Here is a 22,181-nt window from a genome sequence, read left to right as displayed (position 1 = left end):
ACCATAGTGGAGGCCTTGGTGAAAGGACGAGAAAACCATTCCAGCACCCGAGCTAAAAGTGCCACCTTGTGGTAAAGCTCAAAATCATCTGGCAACCCCACTCCTCCCTGAAGCTTGGGAAAAGTGAGCAATGTATAGCGAATGCGCAAAAGTCTTTGATGCCAGACAAATCGGATCAACATGGATCGCAAAGAGGTAGAGAAGCATTTAGGAACAGTAATGGGGACTGTCTGAAATAAAGTAATTTAGGGAGGGTGTCCATTTTAGTGTGGTTATATGACCAAACCATGGTAGAGAGGATGAACCCCAGGCATCTAAGTCCTTCCTAATACGGACCAGTAAGGGAACATCATTTAGAGAATAGAGATCTGACAAGTTGGAGGGTATCGTGATGCCTAGGTAAGAGATACCTTTCATGCTCCATTGAAAAGAAAAATTTGTTTGTATATGGGTCAGGGTAGTTACGGGTAGGGATGTGTTAAGGGCTTCCGTCTTGGACATATTTAATTTGAAATTGCTAAATTTCCCAAATCTGCGGAATTCCTGCATCAAAGAAGTTAAAGATGTGTGTGGTTGTTGGATGTACAATAAGTTATCCGCGTGAATCGTTAACTTATTGTGGGAGGATGGCGTTTGAATGCCAACTATAGAGTCATTCAGTCTAATAGCCCTAGCTAGGTGTTCTATCACTAAGACAAAAAGGAGGGGTGATAGGGGGCAGCCCTGGCGGGTTCCATTAGAAATGGTAAGTGGTATGGAGGAAGTGCCATTGACCAGCACAGAAGCTGAAGGTTGGGAGTATAGCGACCTGACTAGTAACAAAGGCCTGACCAAGGCCAATCTGTTCCAAGGAGAGATGCAAAAACTGCCAATTTATTCGGTCGAATGTCTTCTCAGCGTCGAGAAGGCATGCTTTCAGATTGTGTCTCTGGATGTAAGAGATGAGATGGATCGTTTTAGTGGTATTGTCTCGTGCCTCTCTACCAGGTTCAAAGCCCATCTGATCTTAATGGATCACTGCAGGGGGGGGGGGAGGGAGCGATTGGCCAGTACCTTTGCAAATAATTTCACTCACAAATTAAGGAGGGAGATCGGCGGTAGCTACTACATTGGGAAGGATCCTTGCCTGGTTTGGGAATCATGGAGATGTTAGTAGATAGGAGATTCTTGGAAGGCATACAAGAGTCATCTATTGAATTGAGAGCCGCCACTAATAATGGGGCAAGGGAAGGAGCGAATGATTTGTAAAATCAGGGGGAAAACCCATCCAGACCAGGGCACTTCTTGGGTTTTAGACCTTTTTATGGCCCCCAAGAACTCTGATTCAGACAGTGCTTTGTCTAGGTCAGCAGCCGCTATCATCGGTAGGGTGGTTTCTAGAATATATTCCTCCATGGTAGAGGGGGTGGGGGGGGGGGGGGAACCAGCCTGAGAAGCTTTAGGCCAAGGGAGCAGATTATACAATTCGGAATGATATTAGCGAAATGCGGAGGAGATGCCCTGGGGATTATTGGTCCGCTGTTGATCATTGGTGTGAATGTGTTGTACCAGGCAATGTAAAGGACGGGGGTGTAGGGTCTTCGCTAGGTGGTGCCTGCATTTTTTAGCCAAAGAATAGTGCTAGTTACATGCCTTATCCCTAGCTATAAGGGAATGAGAGTCTAGGACCCCGAGCAATTCATGTCGAGCATTGGAAAGGTCCACATAGACCTTAGGGTCCAAGGCTTGTTTGTGGGACAATTCCAAAGTGGCTATGGTAGAGAGAAGTTGAGCAATGTCAGCGGCTATAGCTTTCTTCAATATGAAGCTGTGTTGTAAAAAAATCCCATGGAGCACACACTTTAGGGCCTCCCATTTCATCAGACCTGTGATCCAGGACAAAGTCCGGTGTCGCCTGTTTGATCCCTGCTACACTTAAGGTATATGCGTAAATAGGTTGTCATAAAGGTGCCACAAAGACTTCCTAAGGGGCATAGGCAGATGCGTTAAGCAAAGGTTAATAGGGGTATGGTCAGACCATAAAATATTGCCTAGGGAAGCTGTAAGGGGAAGAGCTAGTAGAGATTCGAGACAAGAAAATAATCTGTGCGGTTGTAAGCGTTATGGGCTACCGAGTAACAGCTGTAGTCTCTCTCAACGGGATGCTGTATGCACCAGAAATCCACTAGTTGTGTAGCGTGTAGAAGTTATTTGATGCATGTTAGAGTGGAGTGAGGGATGGAAGACTTACTTAAAGAGGTGTCCATGGATGGCGATAGAGCCACGTTGAGTTTACCGCCCAAAATAAAATAAGGGCCACCAAAAGAAAGCTATTTGTTCAAAAACAGAAAATAAAAAGCCACCTTGCTTCTGATTCAGTCCATACACGTTAGCCACTGTAAAAATAGAGGAATCACACTTTAGTTTAAGGAAAATAAAGTGACCAAGAGGATCAACAAGGGTGTCTAAAACCTCAGGGGGGAAAGTTTTATGGAATGCTATGGAAACCCCTTTTGATTTGGCCTGTGGGTTTGTACTGTGGTACCATTTATGATAGTAGCGATTACTGAGAACAGGGATTTCCATGCCTTGGAAATGCATCTCTTGAAGGAACAACATTTTAGAACTTGCCCTATGGAAATGGTATAGAATTTGGCCTCTTTTCTGGGGTATTAAAGCCTCTGCAGTTAAAAGATAACAAGGTCATGTTGTCATGGGACATAATTGCAATAGCATGAAGGGAGAGAGGAATAGGGGACCACGTGTCCAAAAATACTCACGTGACCCAAGCCCCCATCAGCCTTGCCTGAAAGAAAAATATAGATTAAAAAGTAGGAGAGAGGAAATAGAAAAAAGAAAAAGAAGCAGTAATCAAGGAAAAATGACAGGCCACTAGGTGGCAGTAGGTGACTATTTGAAAAAAAAGGAAAATATCATTAAGGGATAGTACTGTCTACTGCATAGTTATGCACTATAGGTTCTAAGGGGGCAGAAGGAGTTGCCCAGGGAGGCAATTGTGGATACCAAACACAAGTATACAAAACATATTATAAACTGTATAACAAAGAAAAAACAATAATGTGCATTAAAATGTGCAATCCTCCCAATTATGTCAGCAAAAAAAGAGGCCCTGAGGCCTCCAGGCGTCTCGTAGGAAGACCAAGGGAAGGAGGGGGGTAAGGGCAAGGAATTGGATATTTTAAACAAGGAGGTAAACACATATATTGATAAGCACAAAGCATGAGTCTCTATAGCAGACAAAAAGAAAAAACCTGAATAAGGAACAAGAGACTCAAATAATACGTAGGTAGTTAATTGGAGACACCAAAAAAGTTGACCCTAAAATGGGTCGCATGCAGGATGTGAATCCTGATTGAGGACAAATGAGTGTTATGGACTCGAAAAATTTAATAAAAAATGGATTGTGGAAAAAGAAGTTAGTGTAGTGAAAAGAGCCAGATTGGACTCAACCATCTGGGGGCAGCTGAGAAGAGGATTGGGGACGCTTGTACTTGCTCGTCTGCTTGTCTGCCATCGAGAAAGATATGAAAGGCCAGGGGTCGTGGAAGACAGGGGCCAGTCAAGCAGGGAAACCTGAGGAAGCTCCAAAGTGCTCAGGAAGTTCGGCAGATCCCCCAAAGTGCGGAAAATGTAAATTTTGCCTTCATGATGTACACGTAGCGTGAAAGGAAACCGCCATTGATATTTGATGTGTCTCTCCTGTAGAAGCAACGTCAGAGGTTTCAAAGAGTGTCTCATAGCCAACGTTTGGTGAGATAGGTCCGGTAGGAGCATAACAGGGGGTATCATTGAGAAAGATGGAATCTTCCGTACCGGCTGTTCGCATAATTTCTTTTATCTTATAGAAGTTCACCCTGCACAGTATGTCACTGACAAAAGTTGGGTCATGGTTCCTCGGGCCCAAGGTTCTGTGAACCCTGTCTAATTCGATAGGGGTCTCTTTAGGATGTTGAAGCAATTGGTTAAAGATGGCGGCTACAGCCCCTGCCAGGCCTTTATGTTCCACTGATTCAGGGATGCTCCGGATCCTAATGTTATTCCGCCTGTTCTTATGCTCAATATCATCCTGTTGATACATTAGCCGCTGTACAATAACAGTGTGACGGTTCAGTGTCTCCTTATGGATCTGAAAAGCATTACAGAGGCCATCAGTAGTGTTTTCAATGTCCTCCATGCAGACCCCCAGATATTTCTTAAGCTGAAGGATCTCCTGCCTGTAGGTTTTCTCTATGCATTTGATATAAAGTCAAAGTCACTTTTAGTAGACAGGGAGCTCATATAGGTGTGGAGGGATTTCATCTAAGTCTCCATGTCCCATTCATCTGCTGAGCACAGTGAGGTTTTTCAAGGGCTCTGTGAGCGACGTGTGGGGAGGTCAGAGTCTGAGGGGGAAGAAGAGCGACCCCTAGAGCTCGCCTGTATGGCGTCTGTAGCTGGCTCAGAGCGGGCCGAGGAGGAGGACGTCGGCGCCATCTTGGATTTGGCCTGGTTCTCAGGAGCAGCTGCGGACTGAGTAAGAAAACGTCCTAAGTCCCCACTGGGATAGCTGGACTTCTTTTGATCCTTGGGTTTGCCCTTACCCATCAGGACACCATGGGAACTTATTTGGGAGGAATATCGGGAGATAGCGCCCCGTGGGAGCTGTCAGGGCCAGGAGCTGCGGCGAGTTGTGTCCTAGAACTCCATGTGCCAAGCCAGGCCCCCTCTACAATCCCATTTAGCCATAAAGGTGAAAGTAAATGATAAGATTAATAAAAAATAGAAAATAAAAAGATAAAATGAAAATAAAAGTAATAAAAATTCAATAAATAATAAATGGAAAAAAATGAAATAAATGCATATTTAAAAAAAAGCGAAAAATGGAAGTAAAAATAAAAAATAAATAAAATGAAGGATGGGTGGAGAGAATTACATAAAGGTGGATGGACATATACTCATTGATAAAGATGGAAGGGGTTTTAAAATGTAGCTGCAAATTCATATAATGGTATGGGTTTTTATTTTCTCATTGAGCCCCATGGGGGTTAGAGTATTTAAAGAAAAAATCCAATATGTTTCACGTTCATATGACTTTTTATATCTTTCTGCTATTTGGAGCGTGCTAGGAATTTGTACTACAATACATACTTGTAGCCCTTCAGTAGATTGCGCATGAACCTCTCTAAAATGTTTGGGTATACTGTATTTCTTATTTCTTTCTTTCTTACCTTGTTCTATAGCTCTCCTATGTCCGCCAAATATTATCCTCGGGGCTCTAATGATCCTCTCTATGTAAAGTAGGCCACAAGCACACCTGAGAACATAAATAACAAAATCCGGGAGCACGCGAAAAAGCTGGTGATGGGGTAATTTGTATGGTTAGCTTTGAAAGTTTTCAGACCAACTTCCCATTCTCGAGCCTGATGAAGCAGTAGTTTTGAGTTTGCTCAGTGCAGTGCTTTTGTGTAAACTGTGTGCTGCTTTTAGGCAAGTGATGGATTTTATTCCCTGAAAATCCATCACCCCCCCCCACCGCCAGAATTGAGCTCTGCCTTGTTTATATAGGCAGAGCTCTGTTCTGTGTCTCTGCCTGACGAACAGAGAGGGTGCTGGCCTGGCACCCACAGATCGGCTTCTGCTGTGAGTAATCAGTATATTTGCTATAGAGTGGTCCTTGGATTTGTCTTGATATCACTCTTCTGTAATTCGTTGCACAGAAGAATTCAGTCTGCTGTATGCAAACCTGTGCTGTGCTTTCTAGCTGGCTGTATATATCTCAGGACTAGATGGACATGAGTACAAATACTTTGGGATATATATTTAATCTATGTATTTCAATTTGGTTTGTCTGGAGCTCAGCTTTAATTAATCCTGATTGAATGTCGGCTGTAATATTGATCAAGATCCCTAATGTACCATGCATTCATTTTTATGCTTATAAAGTTCTATTTTGTGCTACATTTTATCAGTAAATTAGTAATGATGACATTGGGGTTAAACGGGAACACTGTTCTTAAAGTGGAATTCCACTCGTTTGTAAGTTTATTAAAAGTCAACAGCTACAAAAAGTATACCTGCTGACTTTTAATAAACAGACAGTCATCTGTCCCACGGTCCAGCGATGCGGCTGCCCAAAGCCTCGCTCTTCTCCCCCCTCCTCTCCGCGGCGCAGTGATTGCAAGTTTGGGCACCCAGCTGTGACAGCTTGCCTCTTCACAGCCAGGTGCGCACTGTGCATGCGCAAATCACGCTGCGCTCTCCTAGTGGCCAAGCAATCTTCCGGGACCTGTGACGTGTTCCAGAAGATTGCAGAGAGTGAGGCGCCGATGAAGGAAGCATGAAGTACTTGTCAAAACCAGATACCAACTAACCCCCTCCCCCCCCCAAAAAAAAAATGACATGCCAGATGTGGCATGTAAGGGGGCGAGAAGTGCTTAAAGCGGAAGTTCCACTTTTGGGTGGAACTCAACTTTAATAAACTGACATTTAGCCTAGGTTCACACTAATGCAGTGCAATTTTGATATAGTTTTGTACTTCAGCTATATGCACTGCAAGAATGCAGATGCAATTTCGATGCGTGTCCACTGATGTCCGTGGACCACAAAACTTGCACAGGACCCTTTTCAAAGTCGGATCGCAGTTGTACTACATGTATGTGAATTGGTTCCATAGAAACTGATGCTATTTCACTTGTCATGTGATTCAATGTATTCCAACTCACATTAGAAATCGCATCTATGTGAAATAGGGGTTACCCTTGCCACTAATCCTTTAGTGTTCACAATCATTGCAAGAGGTGAACATGTGAGCGTTTTTGCAATATAAATATTTGTAAACATAATTTGGTTTTTAATATACTGTAGTTATCAGGTCCATGTCAAAAAATGCAAGTGTCCCTCGCCTAAAGTTCCTCAACCATAAAAGTGCACAAGGCCAGCCTGAAATGTAAACAACCACACTATTTGATTTTGAAAGGTTGTCCTATGTTTGTGAGGTTAAATAGATTCACCATCACCAAACCAGGAATTTTTTTTACCTTCTGTCATTGCAGGTCCTGTACTAGAATTTGATTATTTAATTTGTGAGGAATGCGGCAAAGATTTTATGGATTCATACTTAAGCAATCAATTTGATTTGGCTGTATGTGATGCCTGCAGGTAATGTATTTAATTTTTCATCCTAATATAAGGATTTTCAAGATTTTTCTTGAAATTAAAAATAGTTCTGGCACATGAATCTGCAACTCCCAGATTATTTTTTGTCTTAAAATGTATGCACATTGCTGCATTTTCAGAATTAGGGCCGGTTCACACAGGGGGCGACACGAGGCGACACGACTTGCCTCGCCGCGACCTGACAAGTCGCCCCCGTTCTGTACAATGGAACCGTTCTAAGAGGAGCGACTCGAGTCGCTCCGACTCAGAAAAAAGGTTCCTGTACTACTTTTGGGCGACCTCGGGGCGACTTGCATTGACTTCTATACAGAAGTCATTTGCAAGTCGCCGCTGAGGTCGCGGCGAGGCAAGTCGTGTCGCCTCGCATCGCCCCCTGTGTGAACCAGCCCTAACAGTAAAGGTATTCCTTTCACTGTATTTGTGTTACTTTTCACATTCTGCTGGGGCTTTCCACTTAAAATAAAGTGAAATCCCCTAAAAGTAAAGGTGACACAAAGCTCAATGTAAACTGTGCATAAGGTGTAAAAATATGTGGAGATTACTTTCAGTGAACACTGCATGTTAAAACACTCAGTAGATCCAGAGATATAGGCAGGTAAATTTACATATAAATCTTGATATTTTAATCACACAGGGCACAGAAATTGATTCTTAGACCATGGGTTATATGCCACGACCTTCCGGTGATTGGACAATGGCAAAGACTTGGCTGGGAAACGCTCCCCAGTGCACCTATATAACCCACTCTTTTTGCTACTGTCTTTAGGTGATGGATGAGTTTTCCCGTTGGAGATTACAGGGAGTCCCCAAGTTACGAACCTCCGACTTACGAACAACTCCTACTTACAAATGGCAGGTGGCGCTGATGGGCACAGCGGAAAACATCGGAAACGCTGTTATGAGCATGCGCGTCCGAATTACGAACAAAACCGGCTTAAGAACAAACAGGCAGTCCCTAACCTGTTCGTAACTCAGGGACTGCCTGTATTGTTTGTTTTCTAGTATAGCTCGAAACTTCTGGATACATCTTCGCAACAATACCTGGACCCCACCCAGACCTTGGATCTGTAGTAAATTACATTACTACGTTACATCCTTTCATCCTGCAAAACACACCATAGTTCACACAAGCATACTCTGTATATATAATACAATAATATACCAATGTACCCTTAACCACACAATGAACATCCTAAACATTCATATCCCAGGGTACTTTGGAGAGACTTTTTTACAAAGTTCCCAAGTGAAAGCTTTGAACCATATGCCCAAATGCTGGTGCTTGGACTTACCCATTCAGTTGATACTGCATCCTTCTCTGGCTCCTCCTCCAAACTGACATAATTCTCATTTTCAGTACTTCCCTTGTGTTTGTTTCCCCTCCACGTACAGTCTGAAGGGGTCCTGGCACTTGCCTGCCTCTCTCACCAACCATCATCAGTTATGACTGCTCTACACACTCTCACACAGAGTTCTCCTAGCATGACTAATTCCCTGATATTCACCAGTTAGGAATTTCCAATCTCTAGGTTGGATGCGCCTCTGCCAGGGGGCATGTAGCTCACTTCCACTATACTCTGCAATCTATCACATGAGGTAGTTTACATCTAATGTACTAAAAATCCCTAGTGCTGGAAACCCCATCCTATAAGTATAACTGGTTCCCATTTCTCATCCTACTTCTTGGAATTGCCAGGCACCTAGCGCTTGGTAAAAGAGGAGAGCAATGATTAAGCATAGGAGTGTGAAATGTGTTTGCTAATCTCTTGTGGGTTGTACGTGTATATCATGTCTCTGTTTTTAATGGATACACAATAAAGAGCTGATTTTACATGCTTCAAGTGCCGCCATCTCTCTTCTTCTGCCATTGTGGACTTGATTGCTGACCAGACGGCACCTGGCTTTAAACAGCAGGGAGGTTCCCACTGTTCACTTTATGAGCGGTGCGCTTTCCCAGTTTCTACCTAGCCCTTGGTACCCTGCAGGTTTTGGTTAGGCCTTGTGTATCCTCTGCCTAACCCCTTGGCTTTCACACTCCCTGTGCACCCTCTTTTACAAGAAGTTGCTCTTCATCAATTGTTGTGACTTTGAGCCCCCTGGGGCCTTCCTCAGGTGCATGCAAAGTCTCCCACCCCCCCCCCCCACCCCCTTTGCTCTCCAAAGGAGTTACTGCCTTAACAGGTAAGAAAAAAACCTTCCTTTCTCCATTGCTCTTGGCAGCTGTAGTTCTGCCTTGGCTCCCCCATTTTCTTTCTGGGGTGCATCTCCTTTCTTACACTACATAAGGACAAAGTTTCCTGGAAGCCAGTCCTTCTTGCTTCCCTATGGCTGCTCTTATCACTTTTGCGGTAAGGTCATTCTACCTCTATTGCCTGCCTTTAATGCATGTCAAACAATTATGATTCACCTTATGGGTAGAGTTAGTCTGTCATCTATGGCTGCCTGAGATGTATTCTCTTGCACACTGGCTCCCACTTCTGTTCCTCACCGTGTGGTGTCTCTATGGGATGTCTCTAAGCCCTTGTACACACGGTCGAACATTCCGACGGAAAATGTCCGATCGGACAGTGTTGTCGGATAATCCGACCATGTGTGGGCTCCATCTGACTTTTTCCATCGGAATGTCCGACCAACAAAGTTGGAGAGCTGGATATAAAATTTTCTGACAACATGATCTGATCAGACTTTGTCCAATCATTTGTAGAGAATTCCGATTGGACAAAGTGATTCCTGTGTCCTGTACTGTACTCCTAGATATGGAATTTACAGGTACGTCAAAATTCCAATTTTTTTGGCCATGCCACCTCCTTATCCTCCTTATTGGTCTTTTATTTTGGTTGCCAGCTTTGCTGATTAATAGGAAGTCCATGAGGCTGAAAGAGGCATGGACAGGATCTGCATATCTTTTTAGCTCTCTCAGACTAAATAATTTTTACAGGTGGTTTTCACAAAAGGTAACCTCTACTTATGTATTTTCCATCATATGATTAGTCTGAATCACCCCCAGTTCCCCCTATCCAGACTGGTATTCATTTTCCCCTGATCCAGCTATCACTCTGAAATTCTTCCCAGTCAAGCTTGTGCATGTTCTCTACATGCCTTAAGGCTACTTTCACACTGATCAGTGGCCAAAAGGCAGAAACTGAGTTTGCATTGCGGTTTTCATAGGACATGTGACTCAAAAACGCAAGGCTGTGTGTTTTTTATGCGTTTTCAATGCATTTCAATGGGGAGGTGTGTTTTTTGTGTGTTTTTTTTTTTTATATAATTTTTTTATCATTACGTTTTTATTAAAGTTTGTATAAAAGGAAGTACAAACACGATATACATTGCTTCACATTGTACAATCCGAACACACTATTGTAAGTTAAAGAACAGTGGAAGATTTTGAATGAGAAGCATGAACAGTCCACAAAAAAAAAATACTTCAGTAGGAGTCTTCAGCATTATGTATTTATTTATTTAAAATCAAGAAGAGTTTATTTAACAAGCATACAGAATAAACAGTACACCAAAAACAGTTATGGTCCAGCGGAAAAAAAATGTACATCAAACTGCCAAAAGATCATTTTACCTAAAAGAAACCAGCAGCACATAAACATATTGACCCGTATAATGAAGAAAAAGAAAAAAAACAAACAGGGTTTAGGAAGGCCAGAGAGTTGCAGTAGCCCCTCAATTTAGGTGCTGCCATACAAGCTGGTATGAGGAACATAGGGGAGGGGGGAGGCATGAAAGCCAATCAACCCAAAATTCTATCAGTAACCAAATCAATAGCTGATAAGCCAGGGACTGCTAGCCAGTCTCCCCATAGCTTCTCAAATGTTCCAGGACATCATCTGTGTTGAATAATAACCTTTTCCAACCAGAAAGTGTCACCCATATGAGTAACCCATTCTCTGTAGGTTGGGGTCTGATCAGATTTCCAATATTGCAGGATAAGTTTCCAGGGCTGAAAAAGGGCTCTATTAATGGCAACCTTTTGAAAGTCAGTAAGACCAAGGTCATCCAATATACCTAGAATAAAGTAGTTGGGCCATAAAGGGATGTTAGTGTGGAAGACTTTGTCAAGGGTTTCTAATATTTCCACCCAACACTGGGGAAGCTTAGGGCAACGACATATCAAGTGTATGAGATCGCCCTGCGTCGTGCTGCATTTTGCACACAGAGGGGACTTCAGTGCACCTATGAATGGTGTAAAATGGGAATGTATAATAATATAAAGCTGTGATAACTGCTGGGTAGAATTTAAATAGCTGGTTAACACAGACTCCAGAGCGTTATCCCATTGATCGTCATCTAGATTGCCTATAGCTTGTACCCACTTTTCCTTAGCTTTGCAGGGATAACCCTTTAGATAAGACAGAAGGAGCATGTCATAGCAACAGGAAATAAACCCTTTAGTTTCAGCAACCGATTGGATATAATTAAAGCAGGAGTCCGCCGTTTTTTTTTTTTTTTAAAAGCCAGCAGCTACAAATACTGCAGCTGCTGACTTTTAAAATAATGACACTTACCCGCCCAGTGCGCCCGCGATGTCGGCACCCGAAGCCGGTCTCTCGGGTGCTGCCGCTGCCATCTTGGGTATGGGAATCAGGAAGTGGAGCCTTGTGGCTTCATTTCCCGGTTCCCTACTGCGCATGCGCGAGTCGCGCTGCGCAATAAGGATGGTCCCCGCTGTCTCTGGGATCCATGTGTTTCCCAGCAGACAGCGGGGGACCTTCGGAAAGGGGCGTAGATTCTGCAGAAAGGGGCGTACCTTCTGCATATATCTATGCTGGAAGTGGGTGCAGATACCTGTTTCAATGAGCGGAAGCTCCACTTTAGGGTGGACCTTCTCTTTAAAAACAGGTGTTAGGGAAAGGCTTCTGTCCAACCCAGCCCCCTACGAGCGCACAGCATGCTGAAGCTAGTAAAATTGCATAGAGGACGGGAGGCGGTACATAGATCGAAGTTCAGCAAAAGATAGAAGGGAACCGTTGCAAAAAATATGGCGAAGGTGGGTGATACCCCATCATCTCCATAAACCCACAAGACAATTTGGTAACACCCTGAAGGGACTTTACTTCTTTATTCCTTTTGGATTAAAGAGTACGTGGGGTACATTCTATTACAGGAGCTAAAGGGAAGGGAGTCTCCAGCATTATTAATGTAATGTAAATGGACATATCTCAACTTTCACAGTGTGCTGGCATATGGAGCTCAAAAGGAGACTCAGTTAAGCATACAGAGTAAGTCACAATATCTGGAGTACCAAATATTCCATGATGTTAAAACAAAAAAGAGAACCACAAATAAGAAAATGCAGAGGAGAGGGAAAGGAAAGGTAAAAGAAGGGGAAAGAAGGAATGTTGCAACATTTCAGAGCTTTAACAATAACCCAAAGGCCAGGATGGAAACCAATTTAGAAATAGGGCCATCAGGAAGGGTCTTCTTTAAGATGTCGCAACTCCCAGATATGATTATGGGCCTCTAGTTTATCGTAAAGTCTAGCTGTTCATTTTTCCATAAGTTCTATATCTTTAATGCCGCATACACGCAATGGGAATTCTCGTCGGAAAAGCCTTGGATGTTTTTTCCGACGGAATTACGCTCAAGCTTGTGTTGCCTACACACGGTCACACCCCCTTTCCTGACTGGCCTTTTTTCCGGCGTGTGGGCAAGTCTGTTCATTTTGAAATTCCGTCGGACCTCCGCCAAAAGTCCGCCGAAAAGTCCATTGAACCTAGTCCACCGGAAAGTCCGTTTGTGTGTGTACAAGTCCGCACGTTCGGAAAGTGCGGATTGTCCGCTGGACCAAGTCTGCTGGAATGTCCGATCGTGTGTACGCGGCATTAGTGTTTGGAAGTCCCTAAGACTAAATGGGCATATAAAGCACGTGTTTGAGCCTATCCAGGAAGAACTTGACAAGTGGCTTTGCAGCCTAGTGAGTGATATCTTGCTGGATTGGGGAGGGATGAGTACAAGCCTGGGAAAGTGGCCCTATCATATACCCATTCCATAAGTTTGGTGCAGTGAGACTTTAATATTAGAACTACATATTTGCATTCTCAGCATCCAGTAGATCTCTCCTGCGCCAGGGGTATCCACCTCTAGGCAGTGGCGACGGCCTAAGCCATCAGAGTCTAGAAGAAAGCCTCAGGGTCAGCCCCAGGCACAAAAGAAGTCCTGGGGGCGGAAACCTGCAAAGCAGAATTCTAAAGCCTCATTATGAAGGAGCGCCAACACTTCGCCAGGGTGGGGGGAAGACCTCTGCAGTTCTCAGAAGTCTGGCAAGAGGAAATTCAGGACAGATGGGTCATCTCCACGGTAACTCTAGGGTACAAACTGGAATTTCAGGAGTTTCCACCATCATGTTTTCTGAGGTCAAACATTCCCAAAGATCCAGGGAAATGGCAATCTCTGTTTTAGACACTAGACCAATTACTGGCTCACGGGGTGATTATGCAAATCCCCACAGAAGAGCAAAGTTTGGGATTCTATTCAACCCTCTTTACGGTACCAAAACCAAATGGAGATGTCAGACCCATTCTAGATCTAAAGAATCTGAATCAGTTTCTGAAGATCCGCTCTTTGTGCAGTCAGGTTGGTGGTTTCTATCCTACAAGGAGGAGAACTTCTGGCATCTATCAACATCTATCGGCATCTACATGTCCCTATATTTCCCGCTCACCAAAGGTTTCTGCGGTTCGAGGTAGAACAGCATAATTTTCAATTTGTAGCTTTGCCCTTCTGGCTAGCTACAGCACCCCGGGTGTATACAAAAGTTCCAGCTCCACCTTTAGCCAGGTTAAGGTCACAGGGCATAACAGTCTTGGCGTACCTAGACGATCTATTGCTAATAGACCAGTTCGTGGCCCATTTGGAGCAAAGCATTAGAACCAAATACCTGGAAAATATGGGTTGGATTCTCAACCTAGAGAAGTCTTCCTTAAAACTGCTAAAAAGGCTGGAGTACTTGGTTCTGATCATAGACACAGCCTAGGAAAAGGTATTCTTGCCTTAGGCAAAGATCAACGCCATAAGAGAGCTGGTGCAGATAGTCAAGTCAAAAAAAAGATCCCTCCATTTGCCTTTGCATGAGGGTGTTAGGAAAGATGGTGGCTTCATTCAGAGCGGTTCCCTATGCCCCGTTCCATTCGAGACTGTTGCAAAACAGTATGCTGTCCGCTTGGAGCAAAATGGTTTAAGTTTTAGACTTGCCAATGCGGCTGTCCGCATTGAGGTGTCCCAGAGCCTTGGTGGTTGGTAGCCCAGAATCTGCTGAAAGGAAAATCCTTCAGACCTGTTATCTGGAAGGTGGTAAGGACAGATGCCAGCCTTTCAGGTTGGGGAGCAGTGCTAGAAAAGACAACTGTCCATGGACAGTGGTCAAGAACCGAAAGGACCTTGCCCATCAACATCCTAGAGATTCGGGCAGTGGGTCTGGCTCTGAAGGCCTGGACATTCAGGTTACGGGGTTGTCCTGTCACGATGCAATTAGACAATGCCACAAATGTGGCTTACATCAATCACCAAGGGGGCAACAAGAGTCTCGCAGCACAGAGGGAGGTGAACCATATCCTAACTTGGGCAGAAAGGAATGTTCTGTGCCTAACGGCAGTTTTCATTCCAGGAATATATTATTGGCAGGTGGACTTCTTGAGCCGCCAGCAGTTGCTCCCGGGAATGGTCTCTTCACCCCGACATTTTTCGGGCTGTTTGCCAGAAATGGGGGACTCCGGACGTAGATCTTCTGGTGTCCAGGTTCAACATGAAGTTGGTCAACTTTTTGTTCAGGACGAGGGATCCACTCGCATGCGGAACAGATGCGTTGGTGACCCCATGGGATCAGTTCTCACTGATTTATGCATTTCCCCCTGTTGCTTCCACAACTTCTCTGCAGGATCAAGCAGGAAAGAAAGCCGGTAATTCTTGTAACCCCAGCATAGCCCAGAAGGTCCTGGTATGCAGAAATCGTAAATATAGATAGAGGTGGGGGATCCATGGTCCCTTCCACTACGGCCAGACCTACTCTTACAGGGGCCGATATTCCATCCTACCTTACAAACTCTAAATTTAACGGCTTGGCTATTGAAACCCACATTCTAAAGAAACGTGGGCTTTTCGGGTCAGTTATCTCTACCTTAGTTAATGCAAGGAAGCCAGCAGAAACATATATTATAGAGTCTGGAGAGCTTATGTTTCCTGGTGTGAATCCAAGAGTTGGCACCCTAGGAAGTACAACATAGGCAGAATTCTTGCCTTTCTACAATTGGGGGTAGCGATGAAGCTGGCCTTGAGTACTATTAAGGGCCAAGTCTCAGCATTATCGGTCTTATTTCAAAAACCGCTGGCTTTGCATTCTTTGGTATGGGTTTTTATGCAAGGGGTGATGTGGCTTAATCCGCCAGTCGGATCTACTTTGAACCCTTGGGACTTGAACTTAGTTTTGTCAGTGTTACAAAAACAGCCATTTGAACCGATACAGCATATTCCCTTAGTACTTCTGTCAAGAAAGTTAGTGTTCTTGGTTGCTATATCCTCAGTAAGGAGGGTTTCTGAATTGGCTGCTTTTTCTTGTAAAGAGCCATATTTGATTATTCAAGAGGACAGGGTCATGTTGCGTCCTCGTCCAAGTTTTCTGCCTAAAGTGGTCTCAGGTTTTCACCTGAACCAAGATAATGTCCTGCCATCTTTTTTCCAAAACCATGTTCTAGAGAAGAGAAGTCACTACATTGTCTTGATGTGGTGAGAGCGGTCAAAGTCTATTTAAAGACGACTGCTCAGATCCAGAAGACTAATGTCTTGTTTGTGTTGCCAGAAGGTCCTAGGAAAGGACAGGCAGTGTCAAAATCCACTGACGCTAAGTGGATTCCCAAGTTATAATTTAGGCTTATGGTTTAAAAGGTAAGATTCCACCTTTTCAAGTCAAATCACACTAAACCAGAGCAGTTAGTGCTTCCTGGGCAGTGCATCACCAGGCCACCATGGTTCAGATCTGTAAGGCTGCAACTTGGTCTTCAGTGCATACATTCACCAGGTTTTATAAGGTGGATGTAAGAAGGCATGAGGATATCGCCTTTGGGCACAGTGTTCTCCAGGCAGCAGTTTAGGCCCTCAAGTCTGGGGGTGCCCTACAGGTTGTGTCTCCCTCCCCTCAAATAGCATTGCTATGGGATGCCCCATATAATTAATAACTATGGCTCTGTGTCCCGTACGATAAAGAAAATAGGATTTTTATAACAGCTTACCTGTAAAATCCTTTTCTTGGAGTACATCACAGGACACAGAGGTCCCTCCCCTATTTTGGGATTTGTGTATATTGCTTTGCTACAAAACTGAGGTACTCCTGGTAGGAGGAGGGGTTATATAGGGAGTGAACTTCCTGTATTGGGTGTGTCAATGTCCATCACCTGAAGGTGCCTATATACCCATATAGTTAAAAAATATGGCTCTGTGTCTCGTAATGTACTCCAATAAAAGGATTTTACAGGTAAGCTGTTATAAAAATCCTATTTTTCCTAAATTGTCTTATTTATTATTATTATTATTAATTCTTTAGAGATTCAGAAGAAAAGCACAAGCTTATAACACGGACTGAAGCCAAAAAAGAGTATCTGCTGAAAGACTGTGATATTGATAAAAGGGAGCCTGTGTTAAAATTCATTTTGAAGAAAAACCCTCACAATACTCATTGGGGTGATATGAAGCTGTACTTAAAATCTCAGGTATAAATAATTTTCTAATATGTATTGTACAGTTGCTTTTGCGTAGGGGTGTTTGCCATTTGAAGTCAACGTTGATTATCTAAACCTACAGAGCTAAAATAAATCATTTTGTAGTCCAAAAGGGTTTTAGATTATAACCTGACTACCCCAAAATATGTTTCTGTTGTTTTATAATTCTTTCTTTTTTCTGTTCTTTTTATTTTTGCTCTAATAGTAAACGTGCTTATTATTTTCAGATAGTTAAACGTTCTTTAGAAGTATGGGACACTGAGGAAGCTCTTGAAGAAGCTAAAGAAGCTCGACTGGATAATAAGAATAAAATGAAACAAAAGCGGTTTGACAAAAAAGTAAAGGGTAAAGTGAGCAGTTGTGCTTGGTATAAAAATTATGTTCCTGTTTATAGAAGTATTACTTATCCAAATAAGTACACAGACATGTGGAGGATATGAAGATGTTCTTGTTTAAGACCTTAGTAGTAGTCATGTTTGAAGATGTTGTTTTTCAAACTTGGCTGCTTCTTAATAAACAACTCATACATGTTTCTGTGCAGTAATATTAATAAGGAGTTGAATTGGTGAAGAGTGGTAAAGGGTCAGTTCACTGAAAAAGAGATCTCAGTTATATGAAGAGTTTACTGCTGGCCTCTAAAATATCTCAGAGAAATGTCCCATCTAGGTTCTGCTACAGCAGAGTTGTTATCCCAGGTTGTTTAGAATTTACTGAATTTTCATGACTATTTATTTCATATAACAATCATATTTCCTATCACATTTTAGAGTTAAAGGCCATTTTTTAAAACAGTCTAGTAGGCAGCAGATATTGTTACCAGTGGCTCTGTAACAATTTCCTCAGAGCAATTTACATCTCATTCATACATAATCCTGCAAATACCAGCCTCACATGAGACACCAACCAATTGCAAAAATGTATACAGGCCCAATAATTCATCCCCCAAGCAAGGACCTAAAGGCATACAAATGTTCCTCAGTGTGACCGCGAATGGCTAGTTTGGCTGTCTGTATTCACCTTAGAAAAGTATGGCTACGACAAAAAAATGCCTTTTAAAGTAAAATTCTGGGATAAACTAATCTTAAAATGCTCCCTTGCGCTCGTACCCCGTTTCCCCGAAAATAAGACCTAATGTGATTGTCGGTGATGCCTGCAATATAATCATGCTAGGTCTTATTTTCGGGGAAACAGGGTAACACTTATTCTGACTAACCTGTGTAATAAAAAAAAAAAAAGAATCTGTACACTTACCTATTTTCAGGCCATGGAAGACCTCTCATGTGATCACCCCTGTGTTAGCCAGCGTCGGCTGCAGGGAAAAGGAGAGAGCCCTCAATGGCTGGCAATGTCTGGGAGTGCTGATGTTACCCATATGTTTGCTATATAGCCCATCTATCATCGACGCTCCCTCTTCTTCCCAGCACATGCCATTGGCTGACACAGTGGAGTCAGATCACAGGACTAGACTGGAAGGGCATGAAAATAGGTAAGTATACAGATCTTTGTTACACAGGTTAGTCAGCATAGGTGTTAGGAGTGGGAGGAAGCATTTTTAAGATTAGTTATGATTATCTCAGACTTCTAATTTAAGTTGACCACAGCTTGCTAATTTTACTTACTCTCACAAAGCTTTTAAAAAACCAAACAAAAAATTTAACTTTTATCCGTCAATAAATCATGCTATGTAGGCTGTTCAGTTGTCCTAATTCAGGTTCTGCCTTAGACAAAGTCTCAGTGTAAAACAGAGCAATATAGGTGTTCTACTGATGCTTAAAAGAAGTGAAAGCTCCTTTAGACTGCATTTTTTTTTTTTTTTGCCTATTGTGGCTGTATAAATACATTTTACACAATATTTTTTTTTTGTGCCCCAGAATTGCGTCGTGCTGTCCGCAGTAGCTTGTGGAGAAAAGACACTGCTGGTCACCAACATGAGTATGGTCCAGAGGAACATATTGAAGAGGATATGTACAAAAAGACTTGCAAAACGTGTGGTCATGTATTACATTTTGAAAAGATGTGAACGCCTAGCAAATTAATGAATTCTTTATATTTATAATAAAATGTATAATTGCATTAACTGTCTTGTGCCTAACTGCTTGTACAAGTGTAAACTTTGCACAACAAAGGTGAACTTTCCCATTCATAGTTAACTAAAAGATTAAAGTGGTACTGTCACCTTTTCAATGTAAGGCAGAGTGACAGTGTCTCTAGAAAGGGCATTCCCCAACACCCTTATACTTCCCTTACATGTGCACCCTTAAATCTCCTTCTCCTCTGTAGCCAGCAAGAATACCTGCCCCTTCGTTTGTGGAGGCTTACATGACCTGCGTCCATTTGATGGTCTTAGGGCTTAGCAGACAATCGCTAGACCCAAGCACTGTTACCTAACTAGGAAAGTGACATCACTAAAGCGGTTAATCTGAATTATATGTGATGGATCAGAGCACAATAGTCTAAGTTGGTGAAGTAAAATTAGAAAAGTATATACATCAGAAATAAAAAACTGATCATTGGCATGTGCGTATGTATTCACCTACCCTTGTTATGAAGCCCATAAAGTGCTCTGGTGCAACCAGTTACCTTCAGAAGTCACATAATTAGTGAAATGATGTCCACCCGTGTGCAATCTAAGTGCCACATGATCTGTCATTACATGTACACATATCTTTTTGAAAGGCCCCAGAGGCACCACTAGCCAAACATTGCCATTAAGACCAAGGAACTCTCCAAACAAGTAAGGGACAATGTTGTTGAGAAGTGCAAGTCAGGGTTAGGTTATAAAAAAATCCAAATCTTTGATGATCCCTAGGAGCACCATCAAATCTACCATAACCAAATGGAAAGAACATGGCACAACAGCAAACCTGCCAAGAGATGGCCGCACACCAAAACTCACGGATCCATCGAGGGCATTAATCGGAGAGGCAGCACAGAGATCTAAGCTAACCCTGGAGGAGCTGCAGAGTTCCACAGCAGAGACTGGCGTATTTGTACATAGGACGACAATAAGCGACATACACTCCATAGAGTTGGGCTTTATGGCAGAGTGGCCAAAAGAAAGCCATTACTTTCAGCAAAAAAACAAAATGGCACGTTTTGAGTTTGCGAAAAGACATGTGGGAGACTCCCAAAATGTATGCAGGAAGGTGCTCTGGTCTGATGAGACTAAAATTGAACTTTTTGGCCATCAAAGAAAACGCTATGTCTGGCGCAAATCCAAGACATCACATCACCCAAAGAACACTGAAACAGTGAAACATGGTGGTGGCAGCATCATGTTGTGGGGGTGTTTTTCAGCAGTCGGGACTGGGAAACTGGTCAGAGTTGAGGGAAAGATGGATGGTGCTAAATACAGGGATATTCTTGCGCAAAACCTATACCACTCTGTGTGTGATTTGAGGCTAGAAAGGAGGTTCACCTTCCAGAAGGACATTCACCCCAAACACACTGCTAAAGCAACACTTGAGTGGTTTAAGGGGAAACATGTAAATGTGTTGGAATGGCCTAGTCAAAGCCAGACCTCAAACCAATAGAAAATCTGGTCAGACCTAAAGATTTCTGTTCACAAGTGCAAACCATCCAACTTGAAGGAGCTGGAGCAGTTTTACAAGAAGTAATGGGCAAAAATACCAGTGGTAAGATGTGGCACGCTCATAGAGACTTGTCCAAAGCGACCAGGAGCTGTGATAGCTGCAAAAAGTGGTTCTACAAAGTATTGAATTTAGGGGGGTGAATAGTTATGCACATCTACTTTTTCTGTTATTTGTTGTTTGCTTCATAATGAAAAAAAAAAAACATCTTCAAAGTTGTGGGCATGTTCTATAAATTAAATTATGCAAATCCTCAAACAATCCATGTTAATTCCAGGTTGTGAAGCAACAAAACACGAAAAAATGCCAAGGGGAGTGAATACTTTTGCAAGGCACTGTATGGTAGCAATAGGTAGAGACATTTGGAGTCTATTAGACTCTAGATCTCTCCTCTGCTCTTAAAGCATCTGACCACACCAAGATTAGTGTGATAAGATGCTTTCCCAATTTAAAAACAGCACTGTTTATATCCGGCAAAACTGAAGTGATGAAATGTGCTTAGCTTCCGGTTTCTTAGGCCAAAGGGATGATTGAACTATTTTCGGGTTCTCCGGTGGGACAGGAGAGCCCGAGAAAACTGTGGAAGGTGGTAGGAGTAGGGGGAATGTCCACTTTCACTGCTTGTAAAAGCAGACTAGCAGCTAATTAGCTGCTAGGATTGCTCTTCATGAAAGCCGACCGCTGGCTGAAAAAAATGATACCAAGATGATGCCTAAACCTGCAGGCATCATTCCGGTATAACCACTCAAATTCCAGCGACATACTGGTCCTTGTTGGGCTTATATTGTAATGTTCTTTTTGTTTCATGCAGCCCGTGGGCTGAACGAAAAAAGAGAACCTAACAGATTTCTCCATTCACATCAATCGATGAAAGAATACCACCCTGCATTCACCCACTTCTAATGATGGGCTTACATGCAATGTTCTTTTTTATCTTTCAGCCATCTATCGCCATTCACATTGCTTGATGTGTATGTAGAAATCTCTACCAAAAAAAGTGAAAAAAAATGCCGAAGCATAGGGGCGATCCGCCCTCTGTCCACCCGAGCCCCTATGCTTCGGCATATATGCTCTTTTTTTTACTGCGGTGGAGAAATCACTTCCTACAGTGCTGTAATCACAGATTTATGTATGCTGAAAGCAAAGTAAAATAACGGTTAACAATAAAACACAGTATTAATGAAACTTTAACTCAATAAAACAACAACTTATTTTTATTGAAGTCTGTGCCAAAAGAAGAGTAAAAAAAATATAGCGAAGCATAGGGGCAATCCCCACCCTCTGTCCACCCCAGCCCATATGCTTCGCCATATATGCTTTTTTTGTTTTTTGTTTTAACTGGTAGTGAAATCACCTCCTACAGTGCTGAAGTCACTGATTTATGTATTGTGAGAGCAAACCCTGTTGCTATCAGGATAAAAAGATCAGTGCTGCCGGCGAATGGCGTACCTGCAAAGCAAACAATGGTTAACAATAAAACACAGTAACAATAAAACATTACAATATAGCAGTATAGAATACAGTACAATAAAACAGTAAAATGGTGTACCTGCAAAGCAAGCAATGGTTAAAAATAAAACACAGTAACAATAAAACATTACAGTATAGCAGTATAGTATAAAATACAGTAAAACAGTAAGAACAATAAAATAAAAGGACAACTATTTTTGGCTTTTTTTTGTTTTGTTTTTTTTTTACACTTTTTTGTAACTATAAA

General features: G+C 42.6%; 1 protein-coding gene across 4 annotated transcripts in view; it reads left to right on the top strand.

Annotated features, from left to right (window-relative positions):
* Nucleotides 1-18,947, top strand: part of XPA (XPA, DNA damage recognition and repair factor) — a 28,044-nt gene extending 9,097 nt beyond the window's left edge. For 2 of the 4 annotated variants that reach the window (XM_077475294.1, XM_077475297.1), the window contains 4 exons: nucleotides 7,032-7,137; nucleotides 16,700-16,865; nucleotides 17,102-17,224; nucleotides 18,746-18,947. In XM_077475294.1, coding sequence (XP_077331420.1) covers nucleotides 7,032-7,137; nucleotides 16,700-16,865; nucleotides 17,102-17,224; nucleotides 18,746-18,910 — 560 coding nt within the window. In that variant the 3' untranslated portion in view covers nucleotides 18,911-18,947. The remainder of the gene's footprint in view (nucleotides 1-7,031; nucleotides 7,138-16,699; nucleotides 16,866-17,101; nucleotides 17,225-18,745) is intronic. The other 2 variants (XM_077475295.1, XM_077475296.1) reach the window with 2 other exon arrangements.
* Nucleotides 18,948-22,181: the final 3,234 nt, after the last annotated feature.

Source organism: Lithobates pipiens, unplaced genomic scaffold, assembly GCF_037356315.1.
Source record: "Lithobates pipiens isolate NorthernLeopardFrog02 unplaced genomic scaffold, aLitPip1_a1.2 Scaffold_13, whole genome shotgun sequence".
Taxonomy (NCBI): domain Eukaryota; kingdom Metazoa; phylum Chordata; class Amphibia; order Anura; family Ranidae; genus Lithobates; species Lithobates pipiens.
This window is presented reverse-complemented; position numbering and strand designations above follow the sequence as displayed.